The 27,597-nt window shown below is 42.8% G+C and overlaps 3 protein-coding genes across 6 annotated transcripts in view; 2 read left to right on the top strand and 1 right to left on the bottom strand.

Annotated features, from left to right (window-relative positions):
* On the bottom strand, positions 1 to 12,578 carry rabl3 (RAB, member of RAS oncogene family-like 3). Of its 2 annotated transcripts, XM_056289037.1 has the most exons (9): positions 12,489 to 12,578; positions 12,100 to 12,191; positions 11,649 to 11,778; positions 11,440 to 11,554; positions 9,774 to 9,924; positions 7,405 to 7,476; positions 6,381 to 6,416; positions 6,155 to 6,259; positions 1 to 284 (listed from the first exon to the last, which is right to left on the bottom strand). In XM_056289037.1, the coding sequence occupies exons 1-8, from the start codon at positions 12,532 to 12,534 to the stop codon at positions 6,203 to 6,205; spliced, it is 699 nt and encodes a 232-aa protein (XP_056145012.1). In that variant the 5' UTR covers positions 12,535 to 12,578; the 3' UTR covers positions 1 to 284; positions 6,155 to 6,202. The 2 variants fall into 2 exon arrangements, with proteins under 2 accessions (XP_056145012.1, XP_056145011.1); XM_056289036.1 differs by lacking the exon at positions 1 to 284 and having other exon boundaries at positions 6,125 to 6,259.
* LOC130120481 (mast cell protease 1A-like) lies at positions 3,282 to 5,673 on the top strand. 2 transcript variants are annotated; one of them, XM_056289035.1, is made up of 5 exons: positions 3,282 to 3,531; positions 3,839 to 3,986; positions 4,585 to 4,720; positions 5,001 to 5,264; positions 5,508 to 5,673. In XM_056289035.1, the coding sequence occupies exons 1-5, from the start codon at positions 3,498 to 3,500 to the stop codon at positions 5,655 to 5,657; spliced, it is 732 nt and encodes a 243-aa protein (XP_056145010.1). In that variant the 5' UTR covers positions 3,282 to 3,497; the 3' UTR covers positions 5,658 to 5,673. The 2 variants fall into 2 exon arrangements, with proteins under 2 accessions (XP_056145010.1, XP_056145009.1); XM_056289034.1 differs by having other exon boundaries at positions 3,282 to 3,462.
* The window catches only part of gtf2e1 (general transcription factor IIE, polypeptide 1, alpha), a 25,872-nt gene continuing 10,473 nt past the window's right edge, over positions 12,199 to 27,597 (top strand). The window contains exons 1-3 of one of the 2 annotated variants that reach the window (XM_056289033.1): positions 12,199 to 12,413; positions 13,947 to 14,281; positions 14,632 to 14,789. In XM_056289033.1, the coding sequence (XP_056145008.1) occupies positions 13,992 to 14,281; positions 14,632 to 14,789 (448 nt within the window). In that variant the 5' untranslated portion in view covers positions 12,199 to 12,413; positions 13,947 to 13,991. Of the gene's footprint in view, positions 12,414 to 12,781; positions 12,831 to 13,946; positions 14,282 to 14,631; positions 14,790 to 27,597 lie in introns of those variants that run through there. The other variant, XM_056289032.1, reaches the window with a different exon arrangement.

Below are 27,597 nucleotides of genomic sequence, written 5' to 3' on the forward strand. Positions count from 1 at the left end.
CTTATAATATAGTTTATGTATTATATTATCTAATCTTTCTATGGCGACAGACATGGGCGCAAGTCCATGAATACTGGGATGGCATCCGGCGCTTTACCTGGGTCCCCGTCCATAGGGTTAGTGGATGTGTCAGGAAGGGCATCCAATGTAAAATTTTGCCAAATCATTATGTGGATTGACAAGACCATACCGGATCGGTCAAGGCCCGGGTTAACAATGACTGCCATCAGTGCTGTGCCCTCACAGGGTACCGATGGAAACCATCAAATCCGTTGTGGCGACCCCTGGGAAAAAGGGAACAAGCCAAAAGAAGAAGACGATTATCTAGTCTTTCTACCTCAATTTGGCTTTGGTGTTGACACCAGAACAAATTGAGCACACAAACACTGGACACATAAAGGTCACAGTATTGACATATCGACAGGCCGGTATGTACTGTAAGACATGGGACAAATCCACTTTTACAGAATTATTCATCCATTCCATCCATCCGTTATCCAAATCGCTTATCCTGCTCTCAGGGTCGCGGGGATGCTGAAGCCTATCCCAGCAGTCATTGGGCAGCTGGTGGGGAGACACTGTGGACAGGCCGCCAGACCATCACAGGGCAATTTAGTACGGCCGATTCACCTGATCTACATGTCTTTGGACTGGGAGGAAACCCACGCAGACATGGGGAGAACATGCAAACTCCACACAGAGGATGACCCGAGACGTCCCTCAAGGTTGGACTACCCTGGGGCTCGAACCCAGGACCTTTTTGCTGTGAGGTGACTGCACTAATCACTGCATCACTGTGCCGCCCCAGAATTATTCAAATAATAGACAAAATACCTGCCAGAAGCACTTGATAGTCTAACATGTCTCACAATTTGAAAGTTTATGCAGTGAAATTCCTTGAACAATGATAGATAGGTGGATCCTGTGATATTATTCATTATGCTTAGTGTATAACCGTCATTGCTGCAGTATGACCAACAGGATTCATGGATTCAGATTTTTGAAGCTACTACTACTTTTGGCTGCTCCCTTTAGGGGTTGCCACAGTGGATCCTCCATTCCCATTTCTTCCTGTCCTCTGCATCTTCCTCTGTCATGCCAGCCACCTGCATGTCCTCCCTCACCACATCCATAAACCTCCTCTTTGGCCTTCTTCTTTTCCTCTTCCCTGCCAGCTCCATATTCAGCATTCTTCTCCAGATACACCCAGCATCTCTCCTCCACACATGTCCTAACCATCTCAATCTTGTCTCTCTTGCTTTGTCTCCAAACCGTCCAACCTGAGCTGTCCCTCTAATATACTCATTCCTAATCCTGTTCTTCTTCGTCAGTCCCAATTTAAATCTTAGCATCTTCAACTCTGCCACCTCCAGTTCCGTCTCCTGTCTTTTTGTCAGTGCCACCGTCTCCAAACCATATAACATAGCTGGTCTCACAATGCAGATTTTTGAAGCTATGGGCACAAAATACACTTTTACACATTGCAAAGGTTTGGAAACGTCCAGTATTCATATCATTTGTGTGTGCCTGTATGCATGTGTGTGAATGTTCCCCCATTCTTTTTGGAAACATGTCTAACTTAAATGGCCTGTATATTCAATGATTCGTTTGTTTGTGGTTTCCATTGTTCCACTGAAAGTCTATGGAACATCTCAGTTCTGCACCTACACTTAAGGCTAAATGTGACCACAAATGAATCAGCTAAGCACATTAGAATTCATACTCCTACACAACACACTTCAGTGATAATAATAATAATGATAATCATTACATTTATATAGCGCTTTTCTAGACACTCAAAGCGCTTAATTTAGTTTAATTTTTTAATTGAACTTGTCAGCTGTGGGCTGTTTTAGGTGTTTGTTGTAATGTATTGGTACATTTTATCCTGTTCTGCCAACAGTCTGAAAGGCAATATCCATCCATCCATTATCCAAACCGCTTATCCTATTCAGGGTCGCGGGGATATTGGCGTCTATCCCAGCAGTCATTGGGCGGCAGGTGGGGAGACACCATGGACAGACTGCCAGGCCATCACAGGGCCCACACACAAACATTCACACCTAGGGACAATCTAGTACGGCCGATTCACCTGACCTACATGTCTTTGGACTGTGGGAGGAAACCGGAGCACCCGGAGGAAACCCACGCAGCCACAGGGAGAATATGCAAACTCCACACAGAGGATGACCCGGGACGATCCCGAAGGTTGGACTACCCTGGGGCTCAAACCCAGTACCTTCTTGCTGTGAGGTGACTGCGCTAACCACTGCGCCACCATGCCGCCCTGAAAGGCACTCTTCTTCTTCTTTCGGCTTGTTCCCTGTTTCCCAGGGGTCACCACTGCGGATTTGATAGTCTCCGTTGGTACCCTGTGAGGGCACAGCACCGATGGCTGTCGTTGTTAACCCGGGCCTTGACTGATCCGGTATGGTCTTGTCAATCCGCATAATGATTTGGCAAAATTTTACATTGTGACACAATAACTTCCTGACACAACAACTAACCATATGGACGGTGGACAGCGCTGGATGCCGTCCCAGTATTCACATGGCTGTCATTATCCTGAAAGATATAGTCAAAGCAAGTCAAATTTATTTGTATAGCCCATTATCACAAATTACAAATTTGCCTCAGGGGGCTTTATAAGCAACACAACAGCCTGTCCTTAGACCCTCGCATTGGATAAGGAACAACTCCCTAAAAAACCCTTTAACAGGGAGAAAGAAATAGGAAGAAACCTCAGGGAGAGCACCAGAGGAGGGATCTCTCTCCCAAGATGGACAATGTGCAATGGATGTTGTGTGTACACAATTTACAGAATACAACACTGAAAGAGGACAACAGAATTATAATGGAATTATAAAATATATGAAGAATATGATGAGGAAGCCAATAGAAAGGACCAGTAGTCAAGGCTCTTAGCTTTTAGGCTGTTTACTATAAATGGTAGAACAAATTGAACTTCATCAAAAACCTTAAAGCTCACCTTTAAATCTAATATAAACATGTACCTGCATGCATTTATTTATTTTTTGAGCTAATTACGCCTGTACAATTGCAAATGCACAGCAAGTGGAGATGAGCAATGAGACAAAGATGGATTAACACAATTTACCAACATCTTATAATACTGCCGCCAAAAGCATGCATATTTGTTTCAACAAATTCACAGAATGGGCTTGTTGACTTATCAGGTCTTACTTGTGGCAGGCATTTTTCAAGGTTGATCTACTAATGGAAATGCTGCTGTGAAAAGGTGTGATCGTTTTTACCTCTGATCTCCCCCCTTTGCAATTTGCATCTCGATAACAAAAGCCACCAAAGTTTCCGTTGTGATAGTTCCAAGGTACAAAAGCTGCACTGGCGAGACAGAGCAGTCAAACTGCTCAGCTTGTACCACTGCGCAGCTAGTCATGGCACCCTTCAGTACTTTACTTCTTCAGCTACTCCTCTTCACTGGTAAGAGCTCAGCTTTAGGTAATAACTAATCTCTAATGTGGATGAAGGGCAAGGCTCGGACTCTAGACGGTACAACAAAAAAAAAAGATTGCAAAATTGCAAAACTGTTGCTAGTATAAATGAGACGAGTGACAATTCGAAGAACTATGTTGATAATATTGGTCAAGTAATTACTTACTATTTTCCAAAATTTATAACTTGTTTATTGGAATTCAAACTTACATGCTATATTATGAATTCTGCTTTGGTAGTTTTGTAAGTAGGTCATAATCACAGTATTTCTTGGGGCTCCATGATGCTGTACAGATAACATATAGATTCTCCTGTTTCTTACATAATCCTCTGATGATTACTTCGGACTCTTCTGTTCTGTCAGGTGCTGCTGCAAGTGGTATAGTGGGTGGTAGGGTCGCCAAGCCCCATTCCAGACCCTACATGGTGTCACTGCAGATTGGAAAATCGCATACTTGTGGGGGCATACTCGTTCGGAAGGACTTCGTTCTAACCTCAGCACATTGCAAACAGTAAGTTTTTCTCATATACAGTGGCACTAGAAAGTTCATGAACCCTTTAGATTTGTCTGTATTGCTGCATAAACGTGACCTAAAATGTGATAAGATTTTCATGTAGGGTCAGATCGTATTTAAAAATAACACAAATAAATAACACAAAAATTCTACTTTCATTTATTTATTGAGCAAAATGATCCAAGAATAAATGTCTTCGTTGGAGAAAGTTTGATCCTCTAGGTATTACCAGTTCATTTAAAGGGGTAATTGGACTCAGGTGTTTCAATCAATAGGATGATAGTCAGGTGTGAGTTACTGAAGGCACATGAAAGATTCACATACTTATTCCAACAAAGAAAATAGTTGGATAATTTTGCTAAAAACAAACGAGTGTATTTTTGTGTTATTTGTTTAATTCAGTTCTATATCTAGTTTTAGGACTTCGATGAAGATCTGATCACAATGTAGGTCATTTATGCAGAAACACACAACAGTTTAAAGGGTTCACAAACTTTCTAATGCCACTGAACATTTGTAGAGATTAATCTGACTAAACCTACAGTGAAATTATGAAGCAGAAAAATAATATGTTGAATCCATTACAATATTGCAGCCCTGCCCTGGTGGCGGTACTTGGAGCACATAACATAACCAAGGCCGAGAAAAGCCAGCAAAGGATCCAAGTGGCTGAGTACCATCCACATCCTAACTACACCTGCAAATGCAGTTATGATATTATGTTACTTAAGGTAAAGTCAGTGGTGGAAAAAAAGGTGAAATCTAAATGCTAAACAAAAAACAGCAAAAAAAATTGGACAGCAACTTCCACTTAATCTCTTGCCTGTTCTCTGTATGGTTAAAAAAAATGAACAATCCACTTTAACATTTGACAGATGGGCAAATACTTTCCACTTGTGTTTATACACTCGTGCGACAGCAAAATCAAAACAGGCAGATTAAGACAGTTCTGCAAATTCATACTCTTAAAAAAAAGGACAGAAATTAGTGCTTGTTTGTTTGCTTTCACAGCTGAAGACCCCTGCTAAACTGAACAAGTATGTGAAAACCATCGATCTACCTAAGAAAAATGGCAAAATCCCAGCCAACATCAATTGCACTGTTGCTGGCTGGGGCAGAACTGTAGGTAAAGCCCACATGCCAGCATCAGATGTTCTGAAGGAGGCAAAAGTCAAGATACAATTCAACTTTGAGTGCAAGAATAAATGGGGCATATCCTTCTTGAGTGACCAAATGATATGCACCCGAACTGACAAAAAGGAGGGGATCTGCCAGGTAAATGAACAGACGTATTTGAATCCTATATCCACACTTTAGTAGTGTGAGGTTGCACCATCAAATCCCATCTAAGGCTAAAGGTATTCAATTGAGTGCAAGTATCCTAAACCCCTTGAAAGCTGTTTTAATGCCCATGGCATAATCAATATGTTGATATTAAAAGGAACATAACCATTTCTCTGTTTACTCCTAAAAAAAGATCTGTGGTTTTTCATCATTATTTTGCCTTTATTTTTCTAGGGTGACTCAGGCGGACCTCTTCTTTGCAACGGCAAGCCACAGGGACTTTCTGCTTTTACACGGGAAAATGATTGTAGTAACCCCAACTACCCACAAGCCTTTATGAAAATCTTTTACTTTATTTCCTGGATTAAAAAAGTGATGGGCTGACTAGGCTATGTTGCTTTGAGCAGCCATAAGAAAAACCCATGGGTATTACCCTTTTGTCATTTACTCAGGAATTATTAAGCAACACAGTATATGTTTGTTAAATTGTCACTTTTTATTCAACCCTTTGTTCTAAGAACATTTTTAAGTTGAAAATATGCGCTGAAAAAATACAGAATCAAATTGCTAATATAGCAAATACTGCATTGAGTGCAATTGTCAAATCTTGAATAAAAAATGTTGTTAATATCTTTAGTATTGAATCACTCTGTACATCTGTTGAATGTTCCCATCTCTCTCACTTGCATTCTCTTAAGCACAATTCACATTTCAACTTTCAAAATTACATTTCTTCAGAAAAAGAACCTCTAGAATTAAGTGGGAGAGTGGAGTGGGAGGGACATGGTAGGCAGAAAGAAAGTAAACACTGAAAGTATGTGTGGAAAGAAATGATGGTTGCAGTGCGGCAAAGCCCACTGTGCTCGGCAAAGCCCACTCACTGTGCTCCAGCTCAGACCACAGACCACTGCAGTAGTAGAGATGGTCTGTCAGTCATAGTGCAAGCTTTTGAAATTGAATCGCTTCCTGTCGGTGAAACCTGCAATCTGCAGAGAATGAGAGAGAGGAGAAGTTTATTTCAGATTATTGTGGGAACATCGAACTGCGTTGTTTTATTATTTAGGATACTGGCAAAGAGCAAAACAAGAAACCAAACCGAAATCTTACCTGGCTTGCATCTCTTGTGTATCTCTTCTCAATGACCTGTTAAATTTATGAAAGGTGGGGTTACATCACGGTAGTTGGGTGTTTCAATGTGATCTTTGGTGCTGAACACACACACACACACACCACTAGTTACAAAAAATGTGCGAACACTAAAAGCAGTCCTTTGAAACATTGATCTACTCCATCGGGGGAAATGAAATCAGACTCTCTTACTTGCCAAGTTAGTTTTCAAATAAACAAATCTGCTCACATGGTACACCGAGATACATTGTAAAGGTTTGAAATTTGGGATTACCTGTTTTAGTAAAAACCTCTAGATTCTTAAAAAAAAAAAACAGGTCCATTACTAATCGGGTTCATGAGCATCTTGCACACACAGATATGCAATTAAGAAGGAATTGGGACACTAGCACATGGGGTGTGTCTTCTGTAATGTCCAAAAATTTATTGAAACACACGGAAAGGATAGCTTTTATGAGCAGTGATCTTTAAGAACATTTATTTACAATGATCTTAGTAGGGGGGTCTCTTATCCAAATTCAGGAATTAGACAAGGTCCTGAAGGATTTGATGGAACAACCATAATGCAAATGCAATGCCCCATGACAGCGCTTTCAAAATAACCGAGCACATTTCAATCTTTATTTTCAGACTATATATGAAAACCCTGACACAAAACATACAAACAAGTCCTGCATGCTAAACATGCAAAAATAAACAAACACAGGAACAGAGAAAATGGAAAAACTCTGCTGCATTCTCACCATGCATAACAGTAATCATGTTTACTCTAAGTTCACTTCCTTAAAATATTGTTTGCTTGAATCTTCATGATTCGTACATTCTCCAGGTCAAAGAGTTCCCCCAGTTAATGGCTTGCCCTCCTTTTAGTCGTTCCAGGCCACAGTGCATTTGTAGTAAAACAGAGAATTCTCCACTGATACAACGTATGTCGTTTCGAGGGCCTTTTCTGCAGAGAAAGACTGCATTTACAAGTGGCATGACTGCAGTCTGGGTTTCTCACCTTGTCAAAGAACCGGCTCAGCTTCACTGCATTTGACGTACCCGCAGCAAGATACCTCGGGTTGGTGCAGTCCTGAGGAACGAGTTATTACATCAGCCAAACTTCAAACTAACAGTCTAGAATAATCAGAGTACTAAGAAACATTACGATAATGTTATGATCTGTGATTGACAATGTAAAATAGATAATGGTGAGAACACAGTCAATATTCTTTTTCTTGGGCGACACCAGAAGGGATCTCAGACATAACTAGAAAAGTACAGTTCCTGAAGAAACTCTGTAGGCTGGCTGAAAACAGCTGAAATGGTGTTTAAACTTTTCATGTAAACCATCACTTTTTATGGGATTAGAGTAAAATAGTGTGAAATATTGACGGAAGAAAGCCAATGCAATTTTTCCTCCAGCTGTTGGACGGTAATAGAAGAGCAGCTAAAGCTACAACAGTTTTAGCAGCCAAGCAGAGCAACGAGACACATGGCCAAAGTAGCAGAACATTTTAAAGTAAAAATGAAGTTAAGATGAACGTATGTGGAAATTAAGTCTACAAATCAAAAAGTTAGAAATGAAAATAAAGTAAAAATGGTGTGAAATGTTGGAAGAAACTAAGGCCATAGGGGTTGAAGCACCCAATCAGCTAACGCTTGAGATAAGTTAACATCTTAAAGCCGGTGGAAGTACACGAGTCTAAACATGTACAAGGCATTGTAGAGCGTGTTGGAGAAAGTATTGTGAAATGTTGAAAGAAGGAAGTCAGTTCAACTCTCAAGTTCATGTCAGGGCTGCTGAAGTTGCAGGAGTTGAAGCAACCACAGTGAGAGACACTGAGTACCGAACATTGCCACTTGTTGATGAAGTTTATAGCTGAGAGTATGTTGAAGTAAACAAGTAGGCCAGCATAAGTCTGTGAAGCTGCTGGTCACAGCGAATTACCACAAAAGCCATTGAAGTTGAAGCAACCACAAAGAACTGTAAGATACACAACAAAGGAATTATCAAGTAGTAAAATACTGAAAAGGAGTACTAAGGAGTAAAATAGTAATACAAGATTAAAGTAGTGTGAAATGTTGAAAGGAGAAAGCCAGTGCAAGCCTGTGGAATAAAATGACTATTAAAGCTGTAGGAGTTGAAGCAGCAGTTTGGACAATTTGCATATATTCTGACTGGCTGAAAGGTTCAGCTGGTCGTTGGAGCAGTGGGTCATCTCAGGCTTCTACAAAGCATTAGGGGTTGAGTAGAGGAAGCTCAACACTTTATGGGAATCAGAGCTTAATATAGAAATGTCAGATGAAGGATGGTATAAAATGTGTATGACAGTGTACTACTACTAAATCACCAGTATGGCGAGTTTGGTTGGAAGAATCTCATTAGGTTCTTCATAACACCCCAGATCAACAGCATGAAACTAAAGACCCAGCAACCATGTTGGATTCTCTGTGGCCACCTGGAGGCCAACCATGCTCATATTTTCTGGAACTACACTAAACTAAAGCCTTTCTGGAATAATGTACATGCAAGTATTAAAGACATTATGGGATATGTAATTTGAAACAACTGTGCTGTGATGTACCTAGGGAACATTGAGAAGGCTGTGCAAAGAAGAGATAGACACCTGACAAAAAAGTTGCTTATAGCCAGCAAAAAAAGAGGGTAACCATCAAAAAAGAGGCCTCACAGTCCACATTTAGGTGATTATGGCTTAATGTATTTGGATCCAGAAAGATACATTTTTCATTAGCATTTTCTCCATATCTGTGCCTCTTTTGGTAATGTTTATGGAGGGTCTGTGTTGTGATAATCTTTGTTTTAGCTCACAAAAGATGTTTTACCAACATGGACATGTAAGTGTGACCCCTTTTGTGTTACATGAAATAATCTTTTTACCATAGTGTGAGTCATTGTTACTTTGGTGTTGAGGTACACTGTCCACAGGCACTGCAGTTACAATTCCTATCAAGCAATGGTCGTAAGAATTGTCAGCACTATTTTCAATTGTCAGCATTATTTTGCTGAGGCCTCAGCAAAATAATGGAAAGAATTTACTAGTTTTGAACTAAGCATAATGGTATACCATTAAAGCATATAGTTTTATGATATATATTTATATTAGCAACGATGGCAAAAAGCAAGACATTCCTTCCCCAAGAGAAGTCACCTTCTCTTTTCAGACAAGACGGCAACAAGAGAAGGGGAGAAGTGGACAGGAGATGTTACCCCTTAGAATTAGACACCTATTACTACAGCAGTGACAACAACAGGACAGAGAGGTTAATGTACGGTTTGTTTTAGGTTTGACTACATCCTTTATTCAGAGCTTGCATGCTTTTGCTCCAAGTGGCCTCAGAGTCCATGCGGAAATGCAAACAACTTACCAGGTTGATCTCCTCCGCGTTAAAATCTTCAGATAGGAATGCTGTGCGTGTGAGGACATCATTGCGTTTGTTGTCTGGAATCTGGTCAAACTTGGTGCCAATCAGCAGCAAGGGTACTGCGTTCTCAGCAAACTGCTCTCTGTCATAGTCACTACACGGGGAAAAGAATAAAGCATGCGAGAATGGATGGAGGTAATTTGTGGGTGGGGTGTTGCCTTGGAACTGTGGCTTCTCCTTTGTTAGCCCCAATTTTGAATATCATCTTCTGAAACAGCTGTCCAAGTCAGGCAACAATGAGAGGAAAACAAAACTCACACTATTCCCATTGTTTACGATAGGGAGACTTATCTATAATATAGGAGTCAAACACATTACCACAACTAGAGTTCTTAAAATAGTATTTATTTACTCTTCAAATAAAAATCTCTCAAATTCAAATTGCAGAAATTCTGATTTTAAGTGAACTAGGTCAAAGGTGATACATCCAGACTTCCCAGGAAAAGTAGAGACATTACAATAGAAGTGATACAGTATCTCACATAAACAATATCATATCCTTCAATGAATATGTACACCTACAATGTACTCAGAGCTTACGATGGTCAGGGGCCATGTTGAAATTTAAATGTAAAGCCTTTGAAGATTTAGAAAAACAATTTAGAAAAAAAAATACACCTCTAAAATATATTTGTTACATTTTAGACATCAGCCTTTCAATCACTTTCTAGTCTCTGAAAGTGAGTAAATAGAAACTTGAACTAATGTAATTTTTAGTGGCTATTACTTTTTTAAAACTTATATTTATTGGATTTTGCATTTTACAAATCACAGAATCAATCATGAAATAAATACAATATAATTCCCATCCCTCCCCTGTTCCCTAACATGCCCCCCCCCAACATCCCCCGAAATGACATCAAGTACAAATAAATATGTGACAGATATACAATGACCTCATTCACATAAACACAGACAAGGGGGGAAAGAAAAAAAAAATTAATAAAAATTAATAATAATAAAAAATTCACTCATTTTTATCTATTTAAACTTATTCTTAATTATACTGCTACAGTTCTGCTCTAACCAAGAAATGATTAGGTTATGAACTATCCCAGTCTGTTATTTGGGTTAGGTTATCATAGTAGGTAAGAAAAGGCCTCCAGACTCTTTCAAATTTATTTGCATTCTCCTTCAATGGAAATTTGATTGTTTCAAGCTTCAGGTAAAACATAATCTCTTTAAGCCATCTGGTATGGGATGGTGGCACCGCTCTCTTCCAGTTTAGGAGGATGAGACGTCGAGCTAACAGAGTAGTAAGAGCAACCACAGTGGCTACTCATTTTTAAATGTATAGTGCCCTCTATTGGCCAGCTGCTATGGGCTTTAGGTAAACTATAAAAAAATGTGTGGCGTTTTGGCTCAGAACAAAATTAGGAAATAACTTGTACCACAGCTATCTCAAAATACTGAAAACAACTGACTTATTTGTATGAGCACAATCAATTACTACCCCATGGAGAGAGGTAATTCAGACAGAACAACCGTGAAATTATATTCAAAGTTGCATCATTGTGTATTACGTGTAGTCTCCAGCCTATGAAAAACAAGCAAGACTTAGACACAGACACATGGCTGTACACACAAACACACTCCTTACTATACCTACCCATTTGAGACTATGACGCCTGTTGGAGAAGAGTCTTTGTTTAAGGCTTCAAGTGACCAACGGTAAAGATTCTGGGATGATTTCTTGTTTGTCAAGTCATGTACCAATATAATACCTGATGTAAGATACAAAAACAAAACAGCTGTTAGTGATTCATATGTGTTATATCTTATATTCATAAATGTCAAAATACCTGAACTCTACTTTACCATTTACTGAATTATAGAAAACTGCTCTGGTGCTTTTGACACTACTTGCACTGCCAACAGACCCCCCGACATCCCAGAGTTCAATGTAGAAGGTCTTCTCCTCTGGGGTACCCTCCTTGTAGTCATGGACCTGTCATTAAATACTGTCATTGACTGATCGTAGAATATAGAATGATCAATCTTAAAAAGGCAGGGCGAATTAAGGGTTACATGTTAACTGAATGTATATATTGTAGCGGCAGTTCCTGTGGTTGCGTTGTCCCCCCCGAATTCGCTACAATGTTTCATTTTGTTTTTAAACTGAGCGACTAACTACGTCATCCACAGCCCCCTTCCCGCCTAGATCCATATTATTTATTCAATCACTGCGTAATCGTGCCTCGTTACAAGAAACTCGTGGTGGTCCACACAACACGTTGCATCATTTCAAGTGGATGCGACAAGTATTTACCCGTACGTCCACAGAGCAGCCTACAGTCCATGATGGATTTCCTAACACCTGATTCTGACACAGCAGATGGACCAGCGAGGACTTCCCCACACCTGCAGAAGAGAGGAGAAGCCGATGGTTAAAAACCGACGATCGCCTGCTGTGATACCTCTTTTTGACTTCCCGAATGTAACGCGTTACCGTTACATCTCTTTTGAGCTTTGGCGTTAAATGCCGACGCCTGATGGGTCAGTTGAATGGGTCAGTTGGGTAAATTTGGGCGTCCTACTGCGCGCTATGACCGCCGGCGACAGCAAGCGATCTTAACCGGACAAGTGAGTAAAACACACCACGCACGTACGATATGCGCTAATCTATGTGAATAAATGTATATATGCAACAGGTAATACCTGAATCTCCCAAAACTAACACTTTGACTCTGTCCAAAGAAGCCATTTTCAACGACGATTACGTCCCGGAAAAACACGATTAAGCTCCCGCCTTCACATATTTTGGTCGTATCTGATTGGTGTCGAGGAACTACTTCCGCCTGGACTAGATGATTTTTATTGGTTAAAGCCAAATTCCCCTCATCTCTATTGGCTACCAAAAGGTAAACCGGCTATAATAGCCAATTGGGATTGAATAAAAACGCCGGTCTGGGATTTCCTTCCTGAGGTTGCCCGGTGTCACAAACGCAGAGTGGGCTTGTAGCACATCGGCTAGGAAGTCGAAGAGTGTGGATGTGATAAGTGAGTGCCATTTTTTCTCCCCCCCCCCCCCCGTCAGACTAAATTCATGCTTGTTTGATATTTTGAAAAGTATAGCAGTCAATTAGGGACATATGCGGTGCATGAGTTGGGTGTTTTATTTGCTTGGATAACTTAAGCGCCAGGGATAACTAGGCTACATTTGTTAGCTAGCGTTAGTGTGCTAATTTTGAGCCTTGGCAAGGAAAGTGTGAGCAAGACAGTATTTTCGGTTTATGCTAATATTAACGTTAGTGAATTGCCGTCATCTCAAAAGGTCAAGTCAAATTGGTTAGATTTGCCTGTTGAACGAGTTTTGCCGCTGTGCCTCTCCATCGAACAGGTATGAAGTTAGTAAAGGTTTTTGTGTTTGAATGACAGCTCTGACAGTGGGGCACGTTGAAGCGCTAAGGGCCATTTCATTTACTTATGTATTTATTTGTTTGTTTGTTTTGATGGTTTGATAGTAGTGCTCTTTCCTAAACTAAGATTTATGATTTTGGGCTTGTTTTACAGATTTGACTACACTAAAAAAAAAAAACCCTGCTCTTCTTGCCCTTCTCACCAATATGTTGTACTTCTGTGGAGTTTTCCATATCCTTAGTCACTAATACACCTCCACGACACTGCCCTCTAAGAGGTTCATCCAGGGGCGATTCTAGGATCAGAGCTTTAGGGGTGCTGAGCACCCAGAGTGCTGGCCGGCCAGGCAAGATAAATTTGGGGGGGGGGGGGGGGGTGGATCAAACCATTTTCGAAGCATGGGGGGTGCTGTATTTTTGTTGTTAAAATATTACGTTTAAACCATATACTGGATATGGTTTTGACATTTCTTCAGTTTATTAAACATGGAAATACAGCAAAAATAAAAAATCTCTTCAATTTTAGGGGTGCTGGGGTTCAATTTAGGGTTGCTGCAACACCCCCAAAAATGGGCTAGAAACGCCTATGGGTTCATCCTACTTTATTCAGTTTATTGTCATTAAAAAAACAATGTGCAGGCCCATGTGTAAAATGAAATGCGGGCTGCGGCGTCGTCAAACGGTGCAAGAGAGACATAGGCAAGCATATTACAAGATGTATACAGATGACGACTAACTATCCTCTGATATCTTTCAGCTCACCCCCAGCTGCCAACTTTACTAACTGGCTTTGCAGTAGAAGATGACAGAACCAGAATTACTGACAGAAGTCCCTGCAGCACTGAAGCGTTTAGCCAAGCAGGTGGTCCGGGGCTTCTACGGGGTGGAGCATGCGTTGGCTCTAGATGTGCTGATTCGCAACCCCTGTGTACGTGAGGAAGACATGCTGGAGCTGCTCAAGTTTGACCGCAAGCAGCTGCGCTCGGTACTTAACACTCTGAAGGGGGACAAATTTGTTAAGTGCCGCATGCGGGTAGAGACTGATCAAGAAGGCAAGACGACACGCCACAATTACTACTTTATCAATTACAGGTTTGTATTTGGTACGAATTTTGCCAATACAATTGATCCGGTGTGTTTATATATCATGAGCTGTTGAACTTGGATGAGTGGTCCTCAATAAGCCCCACAACATCTTCATAAGGTTAAAAAGTAAACCATAATCCTATGAGAGACACCATCTAGCGATACCTATAATAAGTGTTAATGCCAATCACACAAACATGCACTACACTTTAGTAGCTGTGAGTATTCACTGTTGATTACCACCAAAGCTCTGGAGCCCAGAAAATAGGATTCGGGACAGCCCTACACTTTAGCTACATTGGCACCATATCAACACATTGGTTTACATTTGTTCCTCTCCCCCCACCCCCCAACAGACTGTTGGTCAATGTGGTCAAGTATAAATTGGATCACATGCGGCGACGCATTGAGACGGATGAGCGGGACTCCACCAACCGTGCCTCCTTTCGCTGTCCCTGTTGCTTCTCAACCTTTACTGACTTGGAGGCTAACCAGCTTTTTGACGCCATGACAGGTACAAATTAAAAAAAAAAGAATGAATAAATAAGAGGAGATGTGATGAGAAGGTTGGCAGGATTAAAGGCAACAAGATATGGACTCTATGACAGATGTTTAATAGAGGGAATAGTCTTCTTTTTTCATTCTCATACTTGGATAAATACCATTCACCAAAGCATTTTAAATGCGCGATAGAAAAATAGCAATTCATCCTAAATGCAATATAAAAAATGGGGGAAAATGAATGAAAGTTGGAAATATAGGAGTGATGGAACTGAACTAAGTCAGGAATAGGGTTTGTGTGATGGGTCAGAAACAATATACAAATGACTGAAATGGCAAAGCAATGCATTTTGAATTCAAACTAACTTGGTACACCTTGGCCCGTGTTTATTGATGATGTTTCCTGTTGAAATTTTCTATTAGTGGGCAGGGGTGGTGAGGTGTAGGTATGTTGTCTTTTGGGGGGGGGGGTGCCATAAAAGTTTTACCTGGCTTCCTTTACTCCATTTTGTCATCATATGTAGCAAACTTGCAGCAGTCTTCCATTATACCTCACTTGCAAGCACTGCTATCTTCTGCTGTTCCCGTTAGGGGTTGCCACAGTGGGTTATCCATTTCCATCTCTTCCTGTCCTCTGCATCTTCATCTGTCACGCCAGCCACCTGCTTGTCCTCCCTCATTACATCCATAAACCTCCTCTTTGGCCTTCCTCTTTTCCTCTTGCCTGGTAGCTTTATATTCAGCATCCTTCTGTTAATAGAGCCAGCATCTGTCCTCCGCACGTGTCCAAACCATCTCAATCTTGCTTTCTTTGCTTTTGCTCCAAATCGTCTAACCTGAACTGTCCCTCTAATGTACTCTTTCCTAATACTGTCCTACTTTGTCACTCCCAATGAAAATCTTCGCATCTTCAATTCTGCCACCTCCAGCTCCGCCTCCTGTCTTTTCGTCAGTGCCACTGTGTCCAAACCATATAACATAGCTGGTGTCACAACCATCTTGTAAACCTTCCCTTTAACTCTTGCTGGTATTGTTCTGTCACAAATCACTCCTGACACTCTTCTCCACCCACTCCATCGTACCTGCACACTCTTCTTCCACACTCCCCGTTACTTTGAACAGTTGACCCCAAGTATTTAAACTGATATGCCTTCATCACCTCTACTTCTTGCATCCTCACCATTCCGCTGTCCTCCCTCTCGTTCAGGTATATGTATTCCGTCTTGGTCCTACTGACTTTCATTGCTCTTCTCTCCAGTGCATACCTCCACTTCTCCAGGCTCTCATCAACCTGCACCCTACTCTCGCTACACATCACAATGTCATCCGCGAACATCATAGTCCGCGGAGACTCCTGCCTTGATCTTGTCTGTCAACCTGTCCATCACCATTGCAAATAAGAAAGGGCTCAGAGCTGATCCTTGATATAATCCCACCTCCACCTTGAACCCATCTGTCATTCCAACCACACACCTCACCACTGTCACACTGCCCTCATACATATCCTGCACCACTCCTACATACTTCTCTGCAACTCCCTACGTCCTGATACAATACCACACCTTTTCTCTTGGCACCCTGTTGTGTGCTTTCTCTAAATCTAAAAGGCACAATGTAACTCCTTCTGGCCTTCTATGCTTCTCCATCAACATTCTTAAAGCAAACATCACATCTGCAGTGCTCTTTCATGGCATGAAACCATACTATCGCTTGCTAATCATTGCCTATCCTCTTAACCTAGCTTCTGTTAATCTTTCCCATATCTTCATGCTGTTGCTGATCAACTTTATACCTCTGTAGTTGCTACATCTCTGCATATCACCCTTATTCTTGAAAATCGGTACCAGTATGCTGCTTCTCCACTCATCAGGCCTCCTCTCACTTTCCAAAATTGTGTTAAATGATCTAATTAAAAACTGCACTGCCATCTCTCCTAAGCACCTCTATGCCTCCACAGGTATGTCATCTGGACCAACTGCCTTTCCATTCTTCATCCTCTTCATAGCTGCCCTCACTTCCTCCTTGCTAATCCATCTTCCTGATTCACTATCCCCACATCATCCAACCTTCTCTCTCTCTCTCCCTCACTCTCACTCACTCTCATTTTCTTCATTCATCAGCCTTCAAAGTACTCCTTTCACCTTCTCAACACACTCTCCTTGCTTGTCAGCACATTTCCATCTCTATCCTTGATCGCCCTAACTTGCTGCACATCCTTCACAGCTCAGTCCCTCTGTCTAGCCAATCGGTACAAGTCCTTTTCTCCTTCCTTAGTGTCTAACCTCTCATACAACTCACCATACGCCTTTTCCTTTGCCACCTCTCTCTTCACTTTACGCTGCATCTCCTTATACTCCTGTCTACTTTCTTCATCTCTTTGACCATCCCACTTCTTCTTTGCCAACCTCGTCATCTGTGTACTTTGTTGTACTTCCTCATTCCACCACGAAGTCTCCTTGTCTTCCTTCCTTTGTCCAGATGACACACCAAGTACCTTCCTAGCTGTCTCCCTCACTATTTCTGCAGTAGTTGCCCAGCCATCCAGTAAATCTTCACTACCACCCACTGCCTGTCTTAACTCCTCCCTGAACTCCACACCAACAGTCTTCCATCATTTGATCCTTGGCTCTGCCTTCACTCTCTTCCTCTTTTTGGTCTCCAAAGTCATCCTACAGACCACCATCCGATGCTGCCTAGCTACTTTCCCCCCTTCTCCTCTGTCACCACCTTGCATTCTGCAATCCCTTTCAGATCGCACCTCCTACATAAGATTTAGTCCACCTGTGTGCACTTTCCTCCACTCTTATACATCACCCTGTGTTCCTCTCTCTTCTTGAAATATGTATTCACCAAAGCCATTTCCATCCTTTTCGCAAAATCCACCACCATCTGTCCTCAACATTCTTCTCCTTGGCACCATACCTACCCATCACCTCTGTTCCCATCACCAACATGCCCATTAAGTCTGCTCCAATCACCACTCTCTCCTCCTTGGGTACACTCCACCACTTCATCCAACTCACTCCAGAATTCTTCTTTCTCTTCCATCTCACATCCAACTTGCGGGGCATATGCACTGATAACTTTCATTAACACACCTTTAATTTCCAGCTTCATACTCATCACTCTGTCTGACACTCTCTTCACCTTCCAACACATTCTTCACATACTCTTCCTTCAGAATTACCCCTATCCCATTTCTCCTCCCATTTGCACCATGGTAGAAGAATTTGAACCCTCCTCCGATGCTCCTGGCGGAGTCCCCTTCCACCATGTCACAACTTTTTCCTCTTTTTTTAAATTGCAACCTATAAAAATAAAGTGAAAAACAATCAGAAACATTTGAGGGGGAAAAATGGAAAACTTACAATAACCTGGTTGCATAAGTGTGCACACCGTTTTATAATTGGGATGTGGCAGCGTTCAGAATTAACATATCACATTCTAACTCATGTTAAATAGTAGGTAGTATACACCTGCCATCAGTTAAAGTGACTGTGATTAACCCCAAATGAAGTTCAGCTATTTCTGTTGGATTTTCCTGACACCACCTTGGTTGCATCCAGCTGCAAAAGCCATGGTTCACAAAGAGCTCACAAAGCATGAATGGGATCTTATTGTTGAAAGTTGTCAATCAGGAAAGGGTACAAAAGAATTTCCAAGGCATTAGTTATACAATAGAGCACGGTGAATACAGTCATCAACAAGTGAGAAAATATAGAGCAAAAGTGGCATTACCAAGAACAGGATATCCATCCAAAATTGACGAGAAGACAGGGAGAAAACCGGTCTAGGAGGCTGCCAAGAGGCCTGTGGTAACATTAAAGGAGCTGCAGAAATTTCTAGCAATTACTTGCTCCCTACGTGTGACAATATTCTTCATGTCAGGGCTATGGGGTAGGGTGGCAAGACTAAAGCCTTTTCACTTAAAAAAAAAAACAATCCAAGCCCAGCTAAATTTGGCAAAAAGATAAATCCAGTCTCTCTCAAGACCATGTGGAAAAATGTGTTAGGATCTGATGAGATCAAGGTTTAACCCCCCCCCCCCTCCCCAATTGTATCCGGCCAGTTACCCCACTCTTCCTAACTGTACCGGTTGCTGCTCCAGTTCCCCCTCCCCCCTGAACAGGTGCCCTGACCGACCAGAGGGGGCGCTAGTGCAGCGACCAGGACACATACCCACATCCGGCTTTCCACCTGCAGACATGTCCAATTGTGTCTGTAGGGACGCCTGACCAAGCCGTAGGTAAGACAAGAATTTGATTCGCCGATCTCCATGTTGGTAGGCGACCGAATAGACCGCCACGCTACCCAGACGCCCCAAGTTGAACTTTTTGGCCATAATTCCAAAAGGTGTGTTTGTGTCAATAACGGCACAGCACATCGCCAACAGAACACCATACGGTAAAATCTGGTAGTGGCAGCATCAGGCTTTGAGGCTGGGGATCTAGTCAAGGTGGAGGGAATCATGAATAGCTCCAAAGTACCAGTTGGATTTTTGGTGAAAAACCTTCAGGCATCTGTTAGAAAGATGAAGAGGAATTTCACCTTTCAGCACGACAACGAACCAAAGCATACGTCCAAATCAGCAAAGGTAGGGCTTCGCCGAAAGAATATCAAGGTTTTGGAATAGCCTAGCCAGAGCCCAGACCTGAATCCAACTGAAAATCTGTGGGGTGACCTAAGGAGAGCTGTGCCCCTCGCAATCTGATGGATCTAGAACGTTTTTGCAAAGAGGAGTGGAAAAAATAGTGCCTAGTAAAGATGTGCCAAGGCTTACCCAAAAAGACTTGAGTGCTGTAACAGAATCAAAAGGTGCTTCAACAAAGTGCTAGTTTAGAGGTGTGCATACTTGAGCAACCAGGTCATGGCAATTACCAGGCAGCCTGCCAGCTAATCGTTGTTGTCGGGGAAATGGTGATATTTCCTAGTGCTTCCCAGTTGTTTTGGTAAATTGCTGGTGAAGCAAGATGGTGTTAGAAAAACGTTTTTGCTTTTTTTTCCTTCTAGTTTTTCCCCTTATCCCACCCGATTAACCCAATGGCATATGGCCGGAACTCTTGTCGAATAACTGCCCTGGCTCACGTTTCTACAGGAAGGAGATAGGCGTAACACCAGCTTCCTTCAAACTCATGTCGCTGCTCTCGCTATTTTACACACTGAAGCCTCGCGTGGATTGCATCACCTTCAGGCCGCGAAGGAGGCGTAGGGAGAATGCTTTCAGTTGCTTTGCTACAGGCGCCTGGGTGGGCCAGAGGGGTTGCTGGAGAATGACGAGTCCCCGGACACTACACCGATCTACACCCACTATCCCTCGGGTAAGGGTGGCCTAATGAATGGACGCTCTGGCCGTGACCGGTTACGGCGAGTCTGGGATACGAACCTCCCAGCCACATGACGAGCGGACTGCAAGAATGGCGGTTTATTCTGCTCGGCCACCAGAGCGGCCACGTTTTTGCTTTTTAACAAATCTTTGAGCCTCATTTCGCAAGCCTGTGGCTCATTCCTAATGCCAAGTGTTTATCCATCCATCCTTCCATTAAGCAAGCCGCTTATCCTAATCAGGGTTGCGGGGATGCTGGAGCCTATCCCAGCAGTCATTGGGCGGCAGGCGGGGAGACACCCTGGACAGGCAGCCAGGCCATCACAGGTCCAATAAACAAAGTTGTAAAAAAAAAAATAAAGACATGTTTAAGTTTTTTTTTTCTTCCACACAGTGGTTCGTCCAACTTTATTTCAGCAGCAGCAGCACAGTTGTTTTTTTGTTTTTGTTGTTCGTTTTGTTGTTTTTTTTTTGTTGTGGAATTTCCCCCCTTTTTTCTTTCATCCAATTGTATCTGTCCAATTGCCGCACTCTTCCGGGCCGTCCTGGTCGCTGCTCCATCCCGTCTGCCGATCCGGGGAGGGCTGCAGACTACCACATGTCTCCTCCAATACATGTGGAGTCGCCGGCCGCCTCTTTTCACCTGACAGTGAAGAGTTTCGCCAGGGGGACGTAGCGCATGGGAGGATCACACTATTCTCCCCAGTTCCCCCGAACAGGCACCCCGACCGACCAGAGGAGGCACTAGTGCAGTGCCCAGTACACATACCCACATCTGGCTTCCCACCCGTAGACACAGCCAATTGTGTCTGAAGGGACGCCCGACCAAGCCGGAGGTAACACGGGGATTCGAACCAGCAATCCCCGTGTTAGTAAGCGACGCAATAGACCGCCACACCACCCGGATGCCCAGTCTGTTTTAGGTTTTAAGTATGAATTGAGTGTAGGGTACGCACATCCAAAAAACTCTTATACCCGTGCTGGATCAAAAATAAAAGTCAAGAATCAGACAAATGATCCGCACTCTGTGCTAATGTCTCCCAGCAATTTTAATTTGACAAGACCTGATGAAGATTTCGGTTAGATCGAGACGTTGCTCGGTTAAACTTGCTGGGAGCCATCAGCACAGTGTGTGGCTCTTTTGTCTGATTCTTTGCCTATAAGTATAAATTGGACAAATGAGAAAGTGTACTTGATGCTGAAAAACGAGAGGTGAGCCCATTCTGCACTCTTGGTCATACTCTTAAACTGCACTACCTATTGTTGCACAAAAGAAACAAAACTCTGTCAGCAATGGATGGTAGGAATACAGTTGGCTTTATGTAATACTGTGACAACCTGAGGTAGACTGGAGAAAAGGGGGACTTGGGCAGGAAGTTGAGGAAGAAGCCAAGATGGAAGAAATGAGTTGCCATTTGTAACTGTACACTTTAGTTTACACCAAGTTGGAAATCCTGTATTGATAACTATTAAAATGCTTATCAATAATTGGGGGGGGGGGGGATTGTCTTCACGAGACACAATGTTGTTCCATTTTTATTTTCCTTTCTGTTGTGGTTGAGGCTCTACCACTAGGTGGCAGTCAATGCTAAGTTAAGCTTCAGAAAGACATCCAGAGGCAGTTAAGTTAGCTTGGAACTAACAAGATGAAGATTTTGTAGAACTATTATGTGGAAAACAGCCACACTGTTCATTAATAAGACACTTGTGTTCTTTTGCTATAAAGAAAACACATGGAAAATAATCTAGTAGTCTATCTAGATAAAGCCTGTCTGCAATAGAATTTTACATCCACGTGCCTCATTCCACACGACACTCTCCGCCTCTGCAGCCTCCAACTCCACTTCAATTTTCTTCACTCGTTTTTCCAGAGTTTACTTTTCATCAAGGTGTTAAAAAACTAAGGCACCCATTGAGTCATTTGTTTGTATCGGTACTAAAGGCTTTCTGGTTAGATTATTCTAATATCAACCCAGCAATTATAAACTCTTTCAGGTAAATGGAAAACACAATGTTATGCTGAGATAATGAGTGCAAATTGAAACACTTATGGCGGGCTAATGATGTCAGTGAGGTCAATACAGGTTAGATTCTATTGCATTTGCTACAAATTCACAATTTGCCCCATGAGAATAGGTTGGAAGCAGCTAGTATATGGTGGCTTCACTGTAATTGAATGCTATTCTGAAGTCCCTTTTGCTGTTGATAATGTGTATTGGTAAAACCTATGCAAGTTAACTTGAATTACAGACATGACAAATTAGCATGTACTCATGTGAGAGGTCATTACAAGGATTTATATAACATGCGGTAGCTTCCCCAGTGCAAGTTGTATTACGTATAGTGTATGAATTGCCTTTTTTTTTTCTTTTTCTTTTTTTTGCAGTTTATATTTTGATACTACTACTACTTTCGGCTGCTCCCGTTAGGGGTCGCCACAGCGGATCATCCGTTTCCATCTCTTCCTGTCCTCTGCATCTTCCTCTGTCACACCAGCATCTGCATGTCCTCTTTCACTACATCCGTAAACCTCCTCTTTGGCCTTCCTCTTTTCCTCTACCCTGGCAGCTCCATATTCAGCATCCTTTTCCCAATATACCCAGCATCTCTCCTCCACACATGTCCAAGCCATCTCAATCTTGTCTCTCTTGCTTTGTCTCCAAACCGTCCAACCTGAGCTGTCCCTCTAATATACTTGTTCATAATCTTGTCAGTAATTTGGATTATCCTACTGTCAAATAATGTGCTGCCCTATGTTTTTAAAAGATTCAACTATGAAATTATATTTTATATGGACGTCTTGTCCCTCAAAAATGGAAACCAATATGACCTCAACTGTAGGTCACAGAGCATGTGCTGAATAGCACTGGTTTGCATTCAAGCACTTTCCACCATCTATAATTTACACAATCTGCAGTTCACTACTGCTGTGTCTATTCCCCCACATCCCCCAGAATTATTTACTAAGAGAAGATGGAAGGAAAGATGGGAGGTGGGTTGAAGATGGCAAGTGCTGTTTTTTTTCTCCCTCACTTACGCACACACTCTTAACATCCACTATATTTTGACAAAACAAAGTGGCAGTGACTCTGAGCCTGGCTGCCAAGCTGATGGTAGGGATAAAGACATGAAGTTCACTCGTATAAAGGCTGCGTTTGTTTCACCCTCATAAAAATAGCCCACAGATTAAGAGCCACTGCAGTAGCCCACATCTATCAGCAATGTCTTGGGGATGTCTACTTGCCAATTTTCTGCCGGGCCAATTACACCTTGAGCTTTATGAACATATGCAGAGATATCTTGTCACGTCTCCTCATTATGGTTGGACTAATAGAGTTCCTTGACATATTCCACTATTGTCTGATATAAAAGATATCTATGCAAAACAAAACGTTGACTCCTCTTCTTGACTAGACTTTTTTTCTTTTTCTTTTTGCCCCCCCCCCCTTTTTTTTTCTCCCCAATTGTACTTGGCCAATTTCCGCACTCTTCCGAGCCGTAGCGGTCGCTGCTCCACCCCCTCTGCCGATCCGGGCAGGGCTGCAGACTACCACATGTCTCCTCCGATACATGTGGAGTCGGCAGCCGCTTCTTTTCGCCTGACAGTGAGGAGTTTCACTAGGGGAACATAGCGCGTGGGAGGATCACGCTATTCCCCATAGTTCCCCTCCGCACCCCCGAACAGGCACCCCCGACCGACCAGAGGAGGCGCTAGTGCAGTGACTCGGACACATACCCACATCACATCCAGTTTCCCACCTGCAGACACGGCCAATTGTGACTGTAGCGATGCCCGACCAAGCTGGAGGTAACACGGGGAGTCGATTCGGCGATCTCCATGTTGGTAGTTGGTAGACAACGGAATTGACCGCCATGCTACCCGGACGCCCCTTGACTAGACTTTCTATTCGATCAGGCACATGGACTGTACATGAAAGTCGTCTGCACCTGCCCCATGTCCCTTCTCTATTGCACCAAGCAGAAGTTTTCTGTATGCATTTGATAGCAATATCTGTTTGCTGGTAGGATTTGGCTAAACCCAAAATTGATATTCTCATGTTGAAACCAGTCTTGACGATCACTGCTACAACTGAGATTTTTAAAAGTAGGCCAATGGTAGCAGTGTTTCATACACACTGAGAAACATCTTGGCTAGTTCATTTTATATTCACACATTGCATGACTCACTGTTGTAACAGTCAAGCACATATGGATGGGGCTGTAAATAGGAACTAAGGTGGGCATGAAGTCATTGGTGAGCAACACTACAGCAAAGACTGTGGAGGGCTTAGTCATTTTATTGTAGGCTGTGGCACCGCTGCTATATTGAAGCCTGATGTGACTGACGCCACAGTGAGTGGGAGAGATGGCAGTTTAATTTGAACATGCCTCACTAGGTCCACATGCAGTTTTTGTCAGTACCACTCTCCCGTTCTTCACTGTTTTGTTAATTTTCTGCTTGAGGTAAAGTGAGAATTACACAGTATTTTAGGTACCAAAACATAGCCGTCTATGTTGAAGCTTTCACACTTCCACGATTTATTAGCTCGGAAAGCCGTTGTTGCTGTTCTGCTCATTTCTGTTTAGCCAACAGCCTCGAATCCAGGGTTTTTCAGCACATATATGCCAATCCATTCTTCGGCTTTGCATGCAGCATTTGAACGTGTCGTTTACCTGCGATGCATTTGAAACCTGAGGAAAAACATGGTAATATTCCAGTCAATAAAATGTATCCACATCACAGCTTGGCAAACAGCACCTGCACTTTACAGCACCTGCACGTTATGCCCCCTGTCTTCCTGCCAAGAAACATTAACCGAGTCAGGGGATTCTGTATGTGCCCTAACAAACAGAAAAGCCAAGTGGTTTGATGGGGCAGATGGCCTGGCTGGACAGTTCAGTTCCTACGGCTTTCAACATTGCTAACAGGTTGCCTTATTCCACTGGTGTAAAAAAAAAAAAAAAGGTAGGGCAATAGCAGTCCTGTAATCATTTATGTTCTCTCTCCTCCCTTGGCTTTTCATTAACCTAACCCACTGCTCACTTGTTCCTTTCGCCTTTTCTCATTTTTTTGCCTGCCCCCCCCCCCCCCCCCCCGCCCCAACTACATTTTCCACCGTCCCTCTCAATTTCTTTCCTTCTTTGTTGCTTTGGCGCTTCTGTCCGTCATGTTGACGTTGTCTTCACAGGGGCGGACACCTGTCGAGAGACAATTTCTTACAAAATGGACTGTAAGTCCGTCATGTTCAGTTGTGTGTGGTTATAACAGTCAAACAAAAGGTCTTAGTCATCTTACCCATCAGAATGTGGGTCAGGAATTGCAGAATTGGGAGGACAGATTAAACAAAATAACCAATCACCACAGGCTACACTTAAGCCCACACTTGACATTATTGGAATTTAATCAATTGACACAACCAAGGTAACCCAGATGCTGCTTGATTGACCAGAACCTCCTCATTTCACTGTTGTGGTGGCAATGTTAGGGCTTAAAGGGCTATACTTTTCCCTCCCAGCAGGTCACTTGTTATTTAGCTTGTTTTCTGAGTGCAATTGTTTACATGTCAAATAATATATCAACCAAATTTTCTCAATTCCATACATGTAAATTAGACCTACTGGCTTAAATATAGGCTAAATGCTGTCTGTGTGAGTAATACGTTGTTGAAAATGATTGGGGGGAAAAAAATATCAGCAGTCGCACATTAGTTACCTATGAACTGCATGTATTAATACTGTGTCAAATATGCTAGTCTTATGTCTACTGTCTGCCCACACACTAGTGTTGGGTTTTTTGCGGGGGGGGGGGGGGTTCCCCCCTTTTTCTCCCCATTGTATCTGGCCAATTGCCCAACTCTTCCGAGCCATCCCGTTCGCTGCTCCACCCCCTCTGCCGATCCCGGTGAGGGCTGCAGACTACCACATGCCTCCTCTGATACATGTGGAGTCGCCAGTCGCTTCTTTTCACCTGGCAGTGAGGAGTTTCATTAGGGGGACGTAGCGCGTGAGAGGATCATGCTACTCCCCCCAGTCCCCCCCCCCCCAAACAGGCGCCCCGACCGACCAAAGGAGGCGCTAGTGCAGCAACCAGGACATACCCACATCCGGCTTCCCACCTGCAGACATGGCCAATTGTGTCTGTAGGGACGCCTGACCAAGCTGGAGCACACCAGTGTTGTAGAGGTATAACAGATAATTTTGAAAAAGTTCCTTGAAGAAAATGCATCATACCCCCAAGCTCTTAATGTGCAGAGTAAGAAAAAGTTTTTGTTTCCTGTTGCCAGGTGTCAAGGCAGGCTGTTTTCTAGCATGAGTTGATGAGCCTGTGTGAAATGAAGAGGCCCTCAGACCAACGGTCCTCAATGAGCATTCCAGCAGCATTACTTGATAGGGCTGCGTTCAATTAACCGTTTTCTTTATTCAAATCGATCTTCATCATAACTATCTGATTATCGATTCATTTCATTCCTGAATTGATCTTTTAATCCCCCCCCCCTCTTTGACGTGTGAAACCAAAATTACAGACCTATGGAAATTAAGATCAGAAACTGCTCTAGGGCCAATTCTTAATGTAAATATTAATATTTTTAATAATGCAGCAGGTTAGAGGGTTCCTTATCCATCCATCCATTATCCAAACCGCTGATCCTGCTGTCAGGGTTGCGGGGATGCTGGAGCCTATCCCAGCAGTCATTGGGCGGCAGGCGGGGACACACCCTGGACAGGCCGCTGGGCCATCACAGGGCCATCACAGTGTTCCTTATACAATTCACAGCATTTGCTCTCTGAGAATCTGTATCGTAATCGAGTTGAATCGGAAATTGAATCGATTTTGGACCTTGTCAATCTGAATCGAATTGATTCGGGAAATCACTGGCGATACCCAGCCCTACTATTTGGTTGAAAGGGTGAAGCTTACAGTTCAAATTCATTTGAACTTAAACCCTAAATCACTCTGAGCTGTGCAACATGAGGAAAATTAGACCCTACCTGTCTGAGCATGCAGCACAACTCCTGGTAGAGGCTCTTGTAATATCACACATTAACTACTGCAACTACTTACTGGCAGGTCTCCCTGCACGCACTTTCAAACCTCTGCAAATGATCCAGAACGCGGCGGCGCGTCTGATCTTCAACCAACCCAGAACAGCACATGTCACGCTGCTGTTCATATCCTTCCATTGGCTTCCAGTAGCTGCCCGCATCAAATTCAAAACCTTAATGCTCGTTTACAAAACGGCAACTAAAACGGCTCCCGCCTACCTGAACTCCCTCATTCAGGTGTACACTTAGTCCCGCTCACTACGCTCTGCCAGTGAAAGGCTCCTGGCACTTCCGCCGCAGCAGGGCCTTAAGTCACAAGCCAGACTCTTCCGTAGTTCCCCGGTGGTGAAACGAGTTACCAAACTCCATTCGATCCACTGAGTCTCTCTCCATCTTTAAGAAGAAGCTAAAGATCCAGCTCTTTCATAAACACCTCCACAACTGATGGCATTAA

The sequence above is a fragment of the Lampris incognitus genome, chromosome 11 (assembly GCF_029633865.1).
Source record: "Lampris incognitus isolate fLamInc1 chromosome 11, fLamInc1.hap2, whole genome shotgun sequence".
In the NCBI taxonomy this organism is placed as follows: domain Eukaryota; kingdom Metazoa; phylum Chordata; class Actinopteri; order Lampriformes; family Lampridae; genus Lampris; species Lampris incognitus.

Bases quoted from the DNA above. Each gene is read 5' to 3' on its own strand.
- LOC130120481 (XM_056289034.1), top strand. From the start codon at position 3,417: ATGGCACCCTTCAGTACTTTACTTCTTCAGCTACTCCTCTTCACTG. The intron at 3,463-3,838 runs GTAAGAGCTCAG...CTGTTCTGTCAG, and splicing joins TCAGCTACTCCTCTTCACTG to GTGCTGCTGCAAGTGGTATA. The intron at 5,265-5,507 runs GTAAATGAACAG...TTATTTTTCTAG, and splicing joins AAAAGGAGGGGATCTGCCAG to GGTGACTCAGGCGGACCTCT.
- rabl3 (XM_056289037.1), bottom strand. From the start codon at position 12,534: ATGGCTTCTTTGGACAGAGTCAAAGTGTTAGTTTTGGGAGATTCAG. The intron at 6,417-7,404 runs GTGAGAAACCCA...TAAATTTAACAG, and splicing joins TGAGCCGGTTCTTTGACAAG to GTCATTGAGAAGAGATACAC. The intron at 6,260-6,380 runs GTAAGATTTCGG...CATTCTCTGCAG, and splicing joins ACACAAGAGATGCAAGCCAG to ATTGCAGGTTTCACCGACAG.